General features: G+C 44.8%; 1 protein-coding gene across 4 annotated transcripts in view; it reads left to right on the plus strand.

Annotated features, from left to right (window-relative positions):
- Positions 1–18916, plus strand: part of NEDD4L (NEDD4 like E3 ubiquitin protein ligase) — a gene marked incomplete at its 5' end in the record, with an annotated part of 347403 nt that overhangs the window by 257676 nt on the left and 70811 nt on the right. For 3 of the 4 annotated variants that reach the window (XM_079718200.1, XM_079718201.1, XM_079718202.1), the window contains 4 exons: positions 6154–6204; positions 14324–14385; positions 14555–14657; positions 16297–16463. In XM_079718200.1, coding sequence (XP_079574326.1) covers positions 6154–6204; positions 14324–14385; positions 14555–14657; positions 16297–16463 — 383 coding nt within the window. Of the gene's footprint in view, positions 1–6153; positions 6205–14323; positions 14386–14554; positions 14658–16296; positions 16464–18916 lie in introns of those variants that run through there. The other variant, XM_079718203.1, reaches the window with a different exon arrangement.

Consider the following 18916-nt stretch of genomic DNA (forward strand, 5'->3'; position numbering starts at 1 on the left):
GTTTATTGGATCTTAAGTTCAGAGTATCAAGCTTGGCAGAAGGCTGTAATTCCTGTGACCCTCAGTTGACCCCTGGCCTGGAAGATGCTTACATTTGGAGGGGGGAGAGGACTGGACTGTGCCCTGGAGCTTCCTCCACCCACCCGGAGGGAAGAGGGGACGTCAAGCGCACCTCATCCCTGATGTGGTAGCAGGACACCTGGAGCAGTGGGGACTCCCCTGGAACCTGAAGAGCACTGGCTTCTCACAGCCCAGTTTGAACTGGTCTAGTTATGCTCCTGGTTAAAGCCTGGCGGCTACTGCCGAGCTACCGTAGTCTTTGCCAGCAGGATGGTTCTTTGCTCCGTCTATCCCTTCTGTTTTGTCTTCTGTATTTCAAGCGAAGTGTCCCTTAAAATAGAGGCCTTCACGATCACACATCCAGCCGGCATGGTTTCATTCTGCCTGCCTACCCAGCGTGATTTTACAGAGCCTGTAAAAGTCCTTTGAGTTTGCCCTGACATCTTGTTGACAGGGAGGTCTTATTTGTTGTTAGAAATAACAGCCAGTGTCTCCAGGACACACCTTATTCCGTTTTAGTGAATGGGAGGTTTCAGCCCTAACCTCTAAACTAAATGGCAGAGAGGCTGGCGGAGGGACAGCGCTTTGTGTTTTGCAAAAAAAGTATCTGAATTTTGTTTGGGTTTTGTGTTCTGGCGCTTACCAAGTGGATTTTGGTAAGAGCGTGTGCATTCAGAGGATGTCATCACTGGACCTTTTTCTGTATTTTTAGTGGAATTCCACTTGGCTGTTTCATTAAGGTAACTTTGACACTGTGTTTTGAAACAATTCACCTTGAAAAGCCAGAGGCACCAGGTGGTAAAACGTTGGATTATGCGATGGGTGGCGTGGGTGGAGGCCAAACTCACACTCTGCTCCTGAGCCGCAGCAGCTCCGCTGTCGGAGGACAGGCTGGAGTGTATGGACGGAGAAAAAGGAATATTCCTCCGTCCTTTTGTGTGTGATGGTAAAGCTGCCTTCGTGCTCTCTTGAGGAATGAGACAGCACCTAAAACTAAGTGCACCTCGACATCCAGGTGACTCTCCAGACAGGAGACTGTTGAAGACTGTCACTATATTTATAACATTTTGTCTAAAAGCTTTTGCAAAAGTTTCTCAAGCCATTCATTATTTAGATAATTCAGAGTGCATGCTTCCAAAGTCACTCTAAAAATAGAACCCGTCTCCCCTGTCTGGTCGGTGCTGGTGCCCGAGTATGGGCTGCGTGCCTCGCAAGGAAGAAGCATTTACTGGTTTAGAAGCATTTACTGGTTTAGCAGCAAAACAAAGGTTGTTTTTCTGTCTCTCTGTTTAGAGTTGGGAGATTTACCTTGATTTGTAATATAAGAAGATGTAATCATTCCACGTCTTTACTCTTAAATTCTTTTTCTGTGGCTCATGTTCTAATGCCTCTGGTACTTCTCTCCCGTCTGTCTTGAGAAATTCTCAATATAATTTTCTTGCAAGTTGCTCCTTAATGCTTTCTAGGACATGGGTAGCGCTGGACGGTTATCATTTGCTGGAGTTACGTGGCTTTTAAACTTGTGATGGTGGCACGCAAAACAGAAATTAATTTGACGTCACAACTTAGTACACTCACTCACCTGTGTATGTCATTGAAACAAATTCCTCGAAACAGTACTTACTTATATTTCATGTGAGGCTCTAATATTTTTTATTCCATTATATATAGTTTGTTTTAATGCTTCTTGTGAACTACTAGTGGGATTGCAACTCACAAGTTTAAAAAGCGCTGCTTTAATGTATAGCTCCTATATTACACGTGGGTCATTTTACCTTCCAAGCATCGCCCGTCCTTTCTGATATACCTTTCCTAAAGAGCCTCTACGACCCCTGCTTTACGTGCCAGCACCCCTTACTTCTGGTGATGTCCTCCCCACATAGTCCCCCTCCTCCCCTACAGCTTCGATGTGAAATGCACAGAGTCCTAGCCTAACCCTTGCACGGTGACCTCTGTGGTCATCAGTACATAGTAAGATTCAGATCATATCCTTCGAGTGCAATTCTAACCTAAAGCTCAAAAGTCTGTGGTGTTTCATGAATGGATGTGTTCTTTGAGAAATTGCCTCTCGTTTATTTTGTGAGGACAGCTAAGCCTGGTGTCCACTTCAGTGCTGGCATCTCTGGCCCGGTGTGCACAATGAGAAATGCCCGAGGGCTGTGTTAGGGTTTCACTGGAGCTATTTGTGATCGTCCCCAGGCTTTGGGGTCCAGTGATATTCACACATACCTCTCACATACCTCTCCATGGCCTCTCAAGGGCGCACACTTGTCCCTTTCCTTCGGAGGAATGGTCTTGAACGTAGTTAATCGTCATTTGGAACACAAACTCTAAGAGAGAGACTGTTTGGTATATTTATTTCACTTTTCCAGTAATGGAATATAGATTTTTGTTTCACCTTACGTGACACATTTCAAGGGCTCCATTTTGCATTGTCATTATGTTGGGAAAATATTTGATGGCTTGTCAGAAGGGAACATTTATAATTGTGTTACTAACCTGCACCATTTTCAGCCTCTAGGGTAGTGTGACAGGTAATTGAGGTTGAAATCGACAACATTTACCACTTAAAAATAAGCACAAGAAATGCCAATATGGACTGTGTAAGTTGAAACTAATTTGGTTTTTTGTAAGCTCTTCGGGTTAACATGATGCTGGATGGAAATAACTTTGTAATGGAAATTATTTAAGTGATTTGATTAATGTATTTTTATAAAATTGGTGCAAGGTGTCATCCTGTGGTAGTGATGATCTAACGGTGCTGTGACGGCCTCAAACCTTGGCTCTCCAGGGCCCGCAGGTAGGGATCCTGCCGTATCTGCACACCCAGGTGTCCTTGAAATACTCCTGCTTCTCATTTTGGTGTAAAGGCCACTAGTAGGCTCTCTGGTCCCTCCTAGATCTCCTCTGTGGTACTGAAGACACACTTAATGTTGGTGTAGTGTCACTAACCTAAATATTTTACATTGCCTGAAATGTCTGTACTTTTGGCAACAGTGGGATGTTTTGAAACCTGGATCTCACCAGCATGTTCCACTGACTGGTGAATCACTTTTTTAAGCCAATACCTCTTGACCATGTGCTGCTCTATACACTTGATCCCTATTTTATTTTTAAAATGATTTTATTACAGTCGCCCTTGATGTAAACCAGAAAATAAGAGCCTTCTGTTTACTTTAATGGTGAGGTTGCTCCGTCTTCGTCTGTTTTAGGAATTGTTTTTTCAATGTAATGAGAAAACTTGTTAAGGTACAAGTGAAGCCACCTAGCTTTGCAGTGAGTACCACTAGGATCCCATAAACTGCTCCTCTGAGGAAAGGAGCAGTGTTGGAACAGGAGGTTGTGTTAAGGATAACATCCCAAATGGGCGTTTTAGCAGAACCCCCTTCCCCGAAGTCTCATAAACTGTGCTCTCATCAGAGTCCCTTCTCATCCACACTGTTGAGAGCCAGCATCCCGACGAGAAGCCCAAAGCTGGTACACAGCCACGCTTTCCTTCCCATTATTGAGATGGGGGACAGTGTATTAGTTAAGAGCCCAGACTCTGGAACCAGTCTACCCAGCTAGGAACCTCTCTGGTCTCTAGGTTCCCCATCTGTAAAATGGGTGTAATAATGGTGCCCACCTACCACAGCTGCCGTGAGGATTAGATGCGGCCTTGCCACAGCACTTGCTTTGCTACTGTAGCCCTGAGCCACAGGTGCCTGTCTCTTGATTCAGATGGTGAACTCATCTGATGGGTTTACAACTCTAACATCTCCCAAGCAAAACAACACGGGCACGTGGATGTTTTGTGAATTTTTGTTAAATGCACTTAGGTTAACGATCGATAGATAGCTATTCAGAGAGCAGATTATGAAACGGAGCTTCAGGTAAGACTGTCTTCTTCTGATGGTTGCATCCCCATGTGCTTTTCCTTCACAGCATCAGTACCCGTAGCAGGAGGGGAGAGGGGACAGGTGGTGGAACCTCACTGCTCTCTTAGGTAGACGCACGATGTATGGTCAGGAAGCAGACAGTTCTGTGTGTCTGTGTGTGTGTGTGTGGTTTTTTTTTTTTGGCTGTGTTGGGTCTTTGTTGCTGCATGCGGGCTTCTCTAGTTGCGGCGAGCGGGGGCTACTCCTCGTTGTGGTGCGTGGGCTTCTCATTGCAGTGGCTTCTCTCGCTGCGGAGCACAGCCTCTAGGCATGCGGGCTTCAGTAGTTGCAGCATGTGGGCTCTAGAGCTCAGGCTCAGGAGTTGTGGCACACGGGCTTAGTTGCTCCGCGGCATGTGGGATCTTCCCGGACCAGGGCTTGAACCCGTGTCCCCTGCATTGGGAGGCGGATTCTTAACCACTGTGCTACCAGGGAAGTCCCCATTTCTGTGTTTTTGATAGTGGAATTAACTGACATTTACACTGGCTTGATAGTTAAATCAGACAAATTCAGAATGGGGACTCTGCTCCCTAATTCTTTGGACAGTGAAGATGTCTACTTTCTGGGCCTTGTGCTGACTGCTGCTTGTTAAGATATACAGCATCGGCACCTGACGGCCATATGCTCGGTGAGGTATCCCTGGTGGGCTGAGGCAGACATAGCTGAGAAAATAAAAGAAAGCAGAGTCTTACCAGAAGGATGGGGGCCCTTCTCCTGCTTTGTGCACGCTCAGCCAGTAGTAACTGATTTCTCATTATCTCTCATGTATTGTTTAGAGGACACAGATAGTTTTCTAGTTAATCACATACAAGGAAATTCTAAGCATGGAGCAAATCATTTCAGTAAATCTTGTTCACATTTATCTGCTGCTGCTTTTTAAATGCAAGAAGAGAATGTTTTCAAGTGTGCTTCAAAAGCATGTTTTCTAAATTAGAAAATTTCATAGGAAACCAGTAAAGAGTGAAAATAAGAGCCCAGGATTCGGAGTTAGGATTGTCTCTTGGGCTTTTCCCCAGGCTAGCAGTAGGACAAGTCTGATTATGTCTGAAGAACTTTCCAGCTACAATAGGCAATTTTTTTTTTTTTTTTTTTGTGGCGGTACGCGGGCCTCTCACCGTTGCGGCCCCTCCCGTTGTGGAGCACAGGCTCCGGACGCGCAGGCCCAGCGGCCATGGCTCACGGGCCCAGCTGCTCCGCGGCATGTGGGATCTTCCCAGACCGGGGCACGAACCTGCATCCCCTGCACTGGCAGGCGGACTCCCAACCACTGTGCCACCAGGGAAGCCCTACAACAGGCATTTTGAATGTGGTAGAAGCAACTGCTTGTTTTTACAGGTAACAGAAGTCGTCGTGTTCCTTCTGGTTCACATCGCAGGTCATCTAAGCATCAGAGGCTCTGACACAAGCCCTCCTACAGCAGGACATTGTGTCAGCATGACCTACTGGACACCCCGTGGTCCAGACCAGGGACCCCTGACCCTGAGTTATGACTTCCTTTGCTTCCCAGAGTCTGAAAGGGCACCTGTGAGCTTCTCCACGTGCATTTCATGGGGGTCTGTGTGGGAGATGGAGAGAGGAAGAAGCACAGTGTGTCCAGTGATGTAACCAGTAGCTCATGCATGATCTTGGATTCTGAAGCAGTGTACTTACTAGACTGAAAGTTCAGTGCCCTATTTTAATAAGTAATGTATAAGATATATTAATAACTGGACTCTGGACTCTTTCCCAAGACTCAGCTCTCAAGGAGCTCTTTTGTTTATAGAACTTAATAAATATTCGTGAAAATGGTCCCAACATTTCTTTACCACCTTCTCTTTAAACTGGGCCAGCTGTGCCCCCAAACCCTCTGGGGTCCCAGGTATCCCTTCCCTGACTGATCGCATGCTCCCCAGGTCCAAGAGAGGATTTGTCTCCAATGTGTTGGGTGGTAGATGCCCTACAGAGTCTCAGGCAGCTAAAGGTCAGCTGTGTGAGGCCTTGGGCTCACTGGTCTCTGAGGCGACGGCTGTCTGTGCCTCACCTGGGTCTCTGCCTTCAACCCATCCCCCCTGCTGTCCCATGTCAGGCCCTGGACCTCTCTCTATTTGTAAAGGAACACTTTTAAGAATGCTGACATTCATCTATTTGACATCAGCAAATAGATGGAAACATTAATTCTTTTCTCTCTTCTCAACAGACACGAGACGACTTCCTGGGACAGGTGGACATACCCCTTAGTCATCTCCCGGTAAGAACGGTCACCTGCTTTACAGCGCGTGCTCTGAGCAGCAGTTTCTAACCGTCTGCAGTTTGGGTGTATGTTCAGGGCGGCATTTCCTCAACACAGTGGAGAAGCGTGTGTACTCTGGCCCCAGCCCTTTCTAGAAGGTGGTCCTTTCAAGGGGATAGGAGATAGCTTAACCGTAAAAATCAAGTGCATCTGAACCATCCACGGATGCCTGGCAGCGTCACAGGCTGCCTTCTCGTCTGATCCTTAGTGTGTCTTCCTTTGTCACATCATACAAAACAGCTACCTGCTTCTGTCAAACCCCTCCTCCTTGTCACTGGAATGTCCCTGCTTTCAAGTTCACCTCTTGGGTCTAATCAAACGTCTGTTCCCTTTGTCTAGAATTGTACATGCTGTTTCTCTTGGGCTACATCTATACAAGCTAGTGTTTTCATGGCTTTCTCAGTCAGCACAGAGACAAAAGAAAAGATGCTATTGGTACTGAGTGAACTTGTCAGCCGGAAACACCCACTCTGGCTTCAGAAGTTGTACTGGGTTAGCATGTGTGGCGTTGCTACCATTCCTCTCCACTCAGACGAGCAGCAAAACAGTTGGGGCTGTTGACATTAACTGAGCTGAAAGGTGACTCTCACACGTTCCAGTATCAATAGGATGGGGGTCCAAGACCTCCTTCGTGAGAGGTAGATGGTCTCGTGTTCCAGCTCCCGGACCTCCTTCCCCGGGGCAGCACAAAGTGCCTAAAGTAGCACCTGAGAGAGGATAGTCAAACATTTCTGCCTTCCAAGGGCATTTTATTATGTTTTTAAATGCTTCATGTGAGCAAATAGTGTAAGTAGTCTATACACTAAAAGGACTCAAACCACCTAGTGTGAGCCTCCTGCTGTGTTGAAACTCTAGCTATGGCTGTGTGTTAAAGACCAAGAAAGACTGTGTCTCACCCAGGAAGCTGTGAAGCTCTGTTGGGAAGGAACATGATGGCAAGCCCTGTGTTCTTGCTGACTCAGGGGAGCTGTTAAGGAAGAAAGGTTTCAAGCGCCTTCCCTTCCAAAAGATCGGAAGCGAAAATAATATCATTAGAATATTTTTGTTTGTTTCTGTATAAAAACCTGAAGCTCCAAGGTGCTTGTGGAAGGTGGGCTTATGCTTGATGGCATAAGCCATCAGAACCCTGATTGTTCTTTTAAAGTCACATTGAGAGCGTATGGATATCTCCACCTTTGTGCAGAAAGACTGTTCACGTATTTCTACATCAGTGGGTCTTCTCTTCATGCTCTTCAGGTTGAAGCTGTAACCGCCTCACACTTTTCGGCAGTGTTGGTTGGTTGGCCAGTTCTTTCATGTGTGTCCCCAACCTCCCTTTTCCCCAACATAAAAACCACATCACAGTCAAGGCAAATTATATATTAACTCTAAGAGGTGTAGGTGAAATTTTTAAACAACTTGCTCCAACAATCCCTTGAGTGATTGAGTGCAGATTGGTTTTGAAAGGTTGAGTGGAGCTCCCAGAGAATAGAAGGGTGTTCCTCTTCAGAGACCACATGAGTAGAGGGAACAGTTTACCTTTGGGTTTCGGTGGAGGCAAGAGTGAGCTTTCAAAGAAGGAAGCGATGCCAAGGCTCCAGGCGGGAATGGAAGCCAGCCGGTTAAAGAGTGGAAGAGGGGAGGGGCTTCCCTGGTGGCGCAGTGGCTGGGAGTCCGCCTGCTGATGCAGGGGACACAGGTTTGTGCCCCGGTCCGGGAAGATCCCACATGCCGCGGAGCGGCTGGGCCCGTGAGCCATGGCCGCTGAGCCTGCGCGTCCGGAGCCTGTGCTCCGCAACGGGAGAGGCCACGACAGTGAGAGACCCGTGTACCGCAAAAAAAAAAAAAAAAAAAAAAAGAGTGGAAGAGGGAGAGACCAGAGAGGACTGAGGACTTTCACAGGAGCTGAGCCAGTTGAGAAGTGGAGCCTCCCAGTTTTCCATCTGTCCCAAGATGAGCTTCCACTGGAGTGCTATATCTCCTCCTTAACATTGACTGGCTTTGTGGAGCCCACCGCAGTCTCCAAGATGGACCACAAAGGGAGCAGAAGGAGAGGTGAAGGTGCATTCATTAGCCTCTAAGTGGTAGGAGAACCCAACCGGCATATTCTGAGTGGATATATGGCTTTGGTCCCAAGATTTGAGGTGCTCTCATATGTATATTTGATCACATGTATAGGACACTCATGGGAAAATAGCACAGTTAATTTTGTATGATAACACAAGTGTGGGCATGTAAAGTGGATGTTAGCATTTGAATATATTTTGTGGATAAATTATGAATGCTCTTTTCTTGATAGCTATATAACCACTGTCAAGGCAGTTTATATATATATGGCTCTGTGGCCTGTGGATGCAGTATTGTTTGATGTCATCGAATTTTAGATTAAAGAACTTAGGTCTTACTAATAATGAGAGAAGGTAGTGGAGAGCTGTCACGTGGTGGTGAAGGTGCTGTCGCCCACCCTTCCAAGCCTTCTCAAGGTTTAACAAATCGGACTGGGTGTTTGGTTATTAATTAATTCTTTACAGCCCCATTAGCTGATAGAGAATTTGTTCCTTTAACAGATGTTTGCTGATAAGCATAATTCTACTCTCTGATGAAGAATCAGTGAAGCAGGTTCCTCACTCGTGTGGCTTAGCAGGGCCACCATCACGGTAGCCACATGTGGTAGTCGAGCATTTGAAATGTAGCTAATGTGACTGAAGAACGGAATTTATCTATTTTATTTCATTCTAATTAATTAAAATTTATATTTTAAAAGCCACACATGGCAAATGGCACCCTATTAGATGGCTCAGGTGAGATCAGACCAGAGTTCTCTGGCTTAGGTGAAAAATACGTGATTCTGGATGACCTTTTCCTAAGATAATAATTCTGGCTGTTGGAGGGAACTGGGGGTGGAGGGATTCCCACACCAGGGTTTACGTGGTGATTTTTCATTCAGCTTTTTTCCCCTACCTGAAGCTGTTTCCCTATAGTTCTACATATTTAATATACCAAGAATATTTAATTTAGGTAGAGAAAAGGCCCAGAGATTTGGAATCATAGAAATTAAGATAAAGAAGAGAAGTAATCTTTTGTTACTCTTTTTAAAATCTATATTAGCAAAATACCTAATTACATACACTTCCATCTTGACATATATACACACTTATTTACTACAAGGCATTTTAAGCTTTATCTTGTTGCCCCAAGATAGCATGAAGCTTTCTTCCTTTAGAAAAGAATCATCTCTGCCTTGATTCTGGTCTAAGAAGTTGCAGCATTTGAATGAAGCTCTTTTCTAAATCAGGAACTTGATGGAAAAGATTCAGGACCACAAAACTGAAGTTAATGTAACCTCTCACAATTGTTAGGAAATTATTTTTAATCATTTAAATACCCTACTTTGTGGGGTTTTGGTGTGCTTTTTGAAAAACATAGTTTAGACTTAGTAACTGATGTTCACTAAAGAACCTTCTTCCCTTGCTGCAGTCCTAGAGGCCTCTGGGTGCAGCTGCTGGTGGAAAGTGGCATTTGCAGTATAAAACCATGCTTTTAAATTCTTAGGAGTGGCTCTCCTAAGCTGTCCTAACTTGCAGCTATAAATTCTGTGATACCGGGAAGAGCCGGAGGGTCAGGACACTTGAACATCTCAGACTGGGGCACCACGGGTCCTTCTCGGCCCACTGCCCACTGTTGGGTCTCTGGATAATCGTGTGCCCTTGTGAGCATTGGGCCAGTCCGGGTCGGAGTTCTGCCAGGGAGACGAGTGAAGGAGGCCACTTGAAACAGAGGGACGAGGCCGGGAGGGTTGTGTGAAGCTGGGGTGTGCTCTGCGTGTCAGAGCCTCACTACCTCGATTACCGAGGAGGCCAGTGTTGGCTAGGGTTTTGTCCCTTAAACACGAAAGAGTAAAGAGTGATAATGAGAAAGAAAAGAAACTTCTTTTTCCCCCTTTGATCATGGATTCCTCGGTGCTTTATCAGATGCTTCCAGATGAAAGAAAATAATCTGGACTTGTCATTCACTTTCATTCTTGGCTCTCAGACCAGTTCTCCCAGTTTTATTTGTGGAAGAAAAAGGATAGGAAATTGGGCCCAGGGAATTTAGAATGGTAGGGATCTGTTTCCTTTGCTTCTATTCCAAAGATGCCACCCGTCTTTAATATTTTTTCCATTTTATTTATTATCGAGTGTGGGTGGAAGTGAGTAAAAGACGAGGAGGGAAGAGGGAGAGTAAATAAGGTTAGTCACGCGACCTTTTATGCAGGTCTGAGAATTCAGAAAACATAGATTCATATTCACGGAAGTCTCCAAATGTCAAGCTTTAAAAGATCTCTCAGGAATAGTTGACTCCGAGCTTGGAGATGGGCAGGTTGCCTTGGTAACCTTAATAAGTTAGCAGTCCTTTTGGGGCCTCTGTTTTTCTCACCTATAAAATGAGGGCATACACATAGATGATACCAAGTTTCCATCCAGCTCTGTGAAACAGCACCTTGGCTGTAAGCAGAGGCACGGCGACTGTGATGACGTACGTTGTTACCTGGGAGACTTGGGCAGTGTGACGAGCTGGAGGCATGTGGAGGAGAGAGGAGGTGGGGACTGTATTTTAAGCAACGTAGTCCTACCAGCCTGACGTCTGTAGTGCAGCTCAAACTGAGCTCCTCTATTTTATTCTTTTACAGTGTGGCACCAGAGGTGATGAACTTAGCCGCAACTGTCCTGTTCTTGTAGCATTTTCTTTTCCTATTTCAGGATCTACTCTGTTTTTGGCCGTGCCGCGTGGCACGCAGGATCTTAGTTCCCCGACCAGGGATCAAACCTGTGCCCCCTGCAGTGGGAGCGTGGTGTCCTAACCACTGGACCGCCAGGGAAGTCCCTGTAACTGTCCTCCTCTTACTGATTTTTTTTAAAGAACACTATCATTTTTACATCTGTCTGTTAAATCCTGCGTCATTGCCCAGAAGTTCATACAGGCTTTTATGACTTATCTTTAATAATTACTTAGAGACAAAAATAACTCCAAGACTTGTATTAACAACAGAATGACATTTCTGGTGGGTGTTTGCCTTTTATGCCTCGGAAACTTTCCTCGCCTCGACCATCAGTTGTGTCTCCCCTGCCCTTTGAGTCCCAGCGCATTACCCCTACCAGATGCAAAATCTCTGTATCTATGGGAAACACGCTGGGTTGAGAGAGCTATTTTAAAAACATTAATTTCTCCTATTTTAGTCAAGTGCCACTCAAGGCAACCAGGGTTAACTTGAATTTCAGTTTTCCTACAGTGAGACATTTTTGGGGAGGTGGTGTTATTATCTGGCACCTTAATTGTGCTTGAAGGTAACGCAGATGATGAACACCCCTTTTATAATTCCAGCTGGTACCAGGGTAATGGTTCCCTCTCACATGTACAGAATTCAGTATCATAGACCTTAGAGGGACTTTAAAGACCATTTATCCACTCCCTGTATTTTACAGGTGAGGACACCTGGGCCCAGAGAGGGAGGTGACTTGCCCAGTGATCAGAAGGCTGACCAGACCTTGGGTCTTCAGCCTTGATCTGTGGTGCAGTCACGGGCCGAGGGGGCGGGGGGCTCAGTCTAAGGCCTGGGTGCTTGTAGCTGTTGCATCCCTGTTTTGAGTCTAAGGTCCTGAGAAGGCCATTCCCTTCCACTTGCCCACAGAGTTATTTACCTCATTACATATGTGTCAAAGTAACTGCAGTTCTGTTGAAAGCAACAAATCTTTTTAAGATGAAATTGCTGTGTAACCAGATTTTCTTTTGAACGCTCACAGGACATTCAAAAGGGACAGGGGGTTGCAGCGTCTATTTTGGCCAGTAATACCGTTAGCATCAACCTGTTTGAGATGGCTTTCTACCATCTCAGTGCTGACCTGGGAGTCTCCCCTGGGCTCTTCTCCAGGGAATAGGATCCAGCAGGAGCCTGAGTAGTGCCAGGAAGAATCCTTTCGTTATCTGCAAGATAACGGTCTTGTTCACACTGGAGAATTTCCATGGAGGTGAATTTTCATTTTTTAATGCCCTGCCTTTTTGCAGAGTGTTGAGTTGGCAGTGCTCACACGTGACATGAAAATGTAGAGTTGGCTGATGATGACAATGGCCAACATTTGTTAAGTGTGCCAGGAACCCTTGTGAGAACTTGCTGTGTATTGATACCAGCTCAAATGATTGGTTTAATCGTCACAACTCTAAGATCCTGTTACTGCCCTACACTATAGATGAGGACACTGAGGCACAGAGAGCTAAGGAACTTGTCCTTGGCCACATGGCTCTGTAGGTAACAAAGCCAAGACACAGACCTAGGATGCCTGCCTCTTGATTTGTGTGGTGTCTGTCATTTAAACTATGTAGTGTATGGACAGTTCCATTTTTAGAGTCCCGGTAAGTTCTCTGATTTTTTTTTTTTGTCTGAATTTAGAAAAAAGTCTAGAGAATATAACTGACTTTCTTGAGTGATGGTGAATTTTTGTGGCCTCAGTACTCTACTGTAGATCAGGTGGGTTAATCAGCTACTTGTACAGGTACTTACTTTGTGTCAGGCAATGCTCTTGGCACTAAGAATACAGTGGCGAGCAAATCCAAGTCTCTGATCTCATGAGGTTATATTCTACAGGTGATGGATGTTAATAAACTAGTTAATAAATAAATGAGCAAGATAATTTCAGATGGTGAAAAGGGGGGTATAAATCAGGATGTTGTGACAGAGGATAATAAAGGGAGGCTATGGTGGCGATTTAGGATGTGGTGTCTGAAGATGTGACTTGGGATCCCAGACCTGGGTGACAAAGTGGAGACCGCCATGGCCATCTGGAGCCAGAGCTGTTCAGTAGAAGGACCTGCTAGGGCAGGATTAGATGTGATGTGCACGCGGGACAGAGGAGGTCAGGACGGGTGGAGTGTGGGGTCAGTGGAGAGACTGGTTCACAGTGAGGTTATAGGTAATTAAGAACCACATCATGGGGCTTCCCTGGTGGTGCAATGGTTGAGAGTCCGCCTGTCGATGCAGGGGACACGGGTTCGTGCACCGGTCCGGGAAGATCCCACATGCCGCGGAGCGGCTGGGCCCGTGAGCCATGGCCGCAGGGCCTGCGCGTCTGGAGCCTGTGCTCCGCAACGGGAGAGGCCACAGCAGTGAGAGGCCCGTGTACTGCAAAAAAAAAAAAAGAACCACATCATGTTTTAACCTTATAGGTCCATAGGAAAGAATTTTCAGCATATTATAAGCAGAGTAGGAAGCCATCACGAGTTTAAAGCAGAGAGTGACATAAACAGATAATGTTACAAATATAAATGCATATACACACACATACCCTTCTGATACATAATAAATCATTTTGTGGTTTGTCTCTCTTGCTACAGAAGTAAATGTTTTTAATTGTGTTTAATTAAAGAGTCTAGGTATTTGAAGTTTTACTGCACATAGTATTTTTAAATTAACGAAATAGCAACATTTATTTTTCCAGTTGCCTGCTTACTTTGACCATCTGATTTTGCACAATAAAATACTGATTTCTTTCAAAAATGAATAAATACCACCATTACATTCATAGCTTCTTGAAATAAGCACCAGCAAAAGGCTGATGAATGATGCCACCTAGGACAGTCTGTGGAGGAAACCGTCTTTCAGATGACATGATATTTGAATGTTAAAAATAAAGTAAAATTGCATTCACAGATTGATCTTGCATATTTTCCTATTAACTGCATTTTTAGGTTTCTTGAATCACAGGGACAAGCAGGCAGGCACCAGTGACCCCCAGTTCTCCAGAGTTAATCAGCAGCGTGAGATTGAGCCCTGCACCCAGCAGTTAGAAATTACACTTGGCAGTGACAACTACAATTCTGTCATTTGTCTCAGGCTGAGGTTGGCTCCTAAAAATGGGTGTTGATAGTGACATCTAGTGGATCTTGAGTAAAGCTTTGTGACCTATGAAATGTGTAATTAATTGTCAAGTACTGGGTAAGGAACCAACTCTGTTTTCGCCAGGCTCATGTTCTAAAACCTGAAAATGTATTCTCTGTAATCCACTTGGGTGTATCTGAAATAAACGAAACTATCAGGAGGATTGAAACTTACTTTTTCTTCCTTTAGACAGAAGATCCAACGATGGAGCGACCCTACACATTTAAGGATTTTCTCCTCAGACCAAGAAGGTGAGGCTTTGGGCTGCTGCCGTTTCTTATGCTTTGGCTGTTGGTTTTCTCTGAGGAAAATTCCAACTTCTTTTCCTATGGCATTTTTTTTAAAGCATCATAAATATGAACCATCATAAAGATGTAACCAAGTCACATCCTTTATAACCAATTTTGTTCCATCATGCAGCCATAAATCTCGAGTTAAGGGATTTTTGCGATTGAAAATGGCCTATATGCCCAAAAACGGAGGTCAAGATGAAGAAAACAGCGAGCAGAGGGATGAGATGGAGGTAAGCCACAGGGCTTCGGGCCTTGGTCTGTTTTCCTTGCCTAAGAGCATATTGATGTTTTACTTTAAGACTTAAAATTTAAGGAAATAAAAGTTTATCAAGCTTAAATATGAAGAAACTTCAATGTGTCCATGAATCTACGTCTTTGACAGATGTACCGATGTGTTGGTTTTTAGCAAAAAAGATAAACTTTTCATGTTATGACACTAATAATTGAAGAGGGGTCTCTTTCTAAACTGCTATACCCCTGTTTTATTAACAGCCCACCGCCATGTGAAATTCTCCCCACATATTTAATTGTCTTATTTCTTTGGACTTGGAGCTCTTTGTAAATTCCTTTTAGCACTTGGAATTGCTTCAAGTGGCTAAAATAATTGAGGGACTCATCCAAGTTTCTTACTCATTTGGCACACAGGTGAGAACGTGCATGGGGTAGAAATGCCGTTTTGGAATTAGCTGTCCAGAGGAATTTTCTTTTGTTCCCTCCTGGCAAGGCCACCTTTTAACTCTCCAGTCATGTACCTCTACCATGGGTACCTTCTCAGCTCAGGCTTCGGATGGTGCTGTTTTGTTAGACAAATTCTCATATTGTTCTGAAAATGTCCGTTTACAAGACCTCTCTGTGGCTTATTTGCACATCTGTTTGCAGCTGTTGCATATACATGATGTGTGAATAATGCATTATGGGCAAGTTAACGGAACCCCCCTCAGACCCAGAGGTCATATTACCAGGCAGTGTTTCATGTGCAAGCTTTCATCTCTCTCTGTGAGAAGGACTGAAGTGGGTGGTAGGCAGTCTTGAATGTTAAGATTTCATCAGCACATCCACAGATTTTTATCTCAAATCCAAGGAATTTTTTTTTTCACACTCTTCCAACCTTCCAACTGTAGTAATCAGTGAATTACTTAATTTTCCAGTGACTTTACTAGGGAATGTCAGGAAGGAATACTTAATGCCGAAAATATGTGTTGCAAAAAAAGCACCTCTGACTCTGGTACCAGGAAGCCTGTTGATGCGGCGGCAGCAGGTGGGGAATGGTGGCTGAGTAGGAAGCAGCTCCTGGCTGCCTGGCTGCTCGTCCTCCCTGCAGCCCAGGAGCTTCCCCTCCTCCTGCAGCCGCCTCCATGCTGTCCTCCCCGGGGAGCAAGTGCGCCCCGGGCCTCCTGACGCCCGGGCAGGCCACGGATTCTGCGAGAACACACGTGCTGCAGGGCTCATCTTCCCAGCTCCCTCTTACCTTACGGAGGTGTTGAAAAGATGACAGCTGTAGTGTGACCCGTATCATCGGCAAGGCTTTGTACGGCCCCGGAGGCCTTCAGGTCAAAATAACAAACACGAAATATGAAAAGAGTGTAATGTGACTCAGGTAACGTGACAGCCTGTGCAGATCCCCATCCGAGTGGCACCCTGCAGTGTCATCTTGTTAGAGGGCAGCGCAGTTCATTGGCCACGGCTCAGAATATTTTTGAGACGCTCCTAGAGTTGATTTTTTTTTTTGCCCTATTTTGGGAATTTCTTTAAATGTGGCACAGGAAGCCACCATCAGAGCCGGAGAGCACAGGAGCGAGGACGAAGGGCACAGACGCACTGTAGCCACCAAAGCAGCCTCACCATCTCCCCTCTGATTGTGCTCCACAGCCCGGCTGGGAAGTCGTTGACTCGAATGACTCGGCGTCGCAGCACCAGGAGGAACTTCCCCCCCCTCCCCTGCCCCCCGGGTGGGAAGAAAAGGTGGACAACTTGGGTCGCACTTACTATGTCAACCACAACAACCGGACCACCCAGTGGCACCGACCCAGCCTAATGTGAGTACCGTCGATGGTCAGGAACACGTCCCCACACTCTGCAGTCAGGTGCACACGTGGCAGCGCTTTGGGACGAGGTTGGGAAGTACATCTTGTACCGGTGAAAGCACGTGGTTGTGCAGTACAACAGGATTCCTCTTCGTGGAGTTAACGAGCGTGGGAGCCTGAGTTTGTAGGTTGTAAAGAAGCTCTTGCCTTGGAATCAGGTTCTCCTGTTGTAAACATGCACTAATTTATTTTGTAGGACTTCTTTTTTTTTCTTTTTTTTCTTTTTTTTTTTGTTTTGCGGTACGCGGGTCTCTCACTGTTGTGGCCTCTCCCGTTGCGGAGCACAGGCTCCGGATGCGCAGGCTCAGCGGCCATGGCTCACGGGCCCAGCCGCTCCGCGGCATGTGGGATCCTCCCAGACCGGGGCACAAACCCACATCCCCTGCATCAGCAGGCGGACTCTCAACCACTGCGCCACCAGGGAAGCCCTGTAGGACTTCTTTATGTAGATTCGTGAGACGTAAAGCAGGGGTTATGTTTCCTTGGTTTATCTTATGTTTGGTGATTACCTCACTTTCCCCTTCTTCAGCTTCCTCTCCTGGCTTAACCCATCATGGAAAATAGCAAACATATTGGCTCTTTAACTTTCTGGATTTTTATTCCATAATTATTTGATTTGGAAACTCTCTCAAAATTTTTCTTTTCCTTTTTGGAAAATGTATAGATCACCCCCTTGATATAATTACAAACACATGGGAGGGTTGCTAATTCACAGCTGGTAATTACGGTTTGTTCTAATCCCTTGCCAGCCTCAGGGATACAGTGAATTGATTACTGTTTTGTTCACTCGACAATTTTTTATCTAATGATGGCAAATAAACACTGGTTAAACCTCAACTACTATAAAAAAGGATTTGAAGCAGCTTGTTTTTTGAATGATAGTATACAGCAAGACCTAAAACTATGAATATACAATAAAAGGCAAAAACAAAATATTAAAAACAGAAAAGGAAAAAATTGTCCTAGAAATCATGACCTCCCTAGCAGTCAAGACAAGTAGGTAATTACCACTAACTTGTATAATTTTCAATATGAATAAAAGCAAGTATATGAGGTGAGATAATTTTCTCTGTAATCCAGACTCTGAAGGAAATTTGCTAATGATGGTTTTTAGCAAGTATTAGCAATGTGATGGATGGTGTTGTCAGTAACCCTTTTATCTTTAGAAATTGCAAAGATGACCTGCATAGGTAGGAAAGGTGGCCAAGAAGTATAGTCTAGATTTTGTTTGGTTTAGAGAAAAAGCTTGCAGAATCTGCAGCAGTGAATAACCAGTCCTTCCTAAGCCCCTACGTGGGTTCTCATGAATATCAGCTGTCCTTGGTCAGCTTTGGACCACACGGTGTGTGCATCAGTTCATTGTTCCCAGGACAGCATAAATATCCCAACATCCAGATGATGTTGAACTCTTCTTTGTTGTAATTTTTTCCCATAGAAATATAAATGGAAATGGTTTCGTTGATTCCTTTAATTAATTAATTAATTAATTAATTTTTATTATTATTATTTTTACTATTTCCCTTTGATTAATGACCATAGCTGTTAAAACTGTTGTAAGCCATTTGACTACTCTAGTTATTTGTAGTTTAAAAGAAAAAAAGTAACCGCCTTGGGCTTGGTTACGTGTAGTGATCAGAAGAATCTTGGTAGCAGTACCCTAAGCAAAGTACCTTTATCTACCTTTGCTAAAGGTCATAGGAAAGGAATACCTGAAAACAGCACTCTCTGGGGACCACAGCATCATGACCTCTGTAGAAAAGTGACTACTAGCAGCTCACAAAGAAGGACTGATGGCCAGTACATGTATAGAAAAATGTTCACTTTCATTAATAATTATGCACCCGAAGTCTGTATTTAGGAGGTAACTGGGGACAATTGCTACTTTCTCTGCCTCAGAGTTGTGAAACTCTAATGAGGGAATTTATCCAAGCTCTCACTTGTATAAATGCTGTAGGGAAACTGTGGTTCTGCCAAGTTCATGTTCACCTGTAGTTTAGGGAGAAATCAGTGGCATGATGGTCCATATCAGTGAGGCAGCTGAGCCAGGAAGGACGTCTCAGAGCTCCGGGTGGGACCTGCCAGGTACCTCCTTTGCACCAAGCATGACTTCTAGAAAGCAAGAGAAAAGTTAGTTGAGGAAAAAGATTCGGTTTTCACAATAACCTCCTCATCCCGTCTGAACTGTTTGAGAATTTGGGATTCTTTTTCCTTAACTTTATTTGGCTTGACCAGAAGCCCTCAAGCCCTCCAGGTTATTTTAATGTGTTGTTTTAATTCAAAAATGATTTTTTGCTTAACTCAGTTTTCACAGAATACTGCAAGTTTGGGTTGGGGGGAATGGATGTTAAGAAGGGTCTTTATTAAAAGGCTATATCTGAGGAAGTCAGATAGAGAAGTGAGGATCA

This window comes from Hyperoodon ampullatus (genome assembly GCF_949752795.1).
Source record: "Hyperoodon ampullatus genome assembly, chromosome: 13".
Classification (NCBI taxonomy): Eukaryota; Metazoa; Chordata; class Mammalia; order Artiodactyla; family Ziphiidae; genus Hyperoodon; species Hyperoodon ampullatus.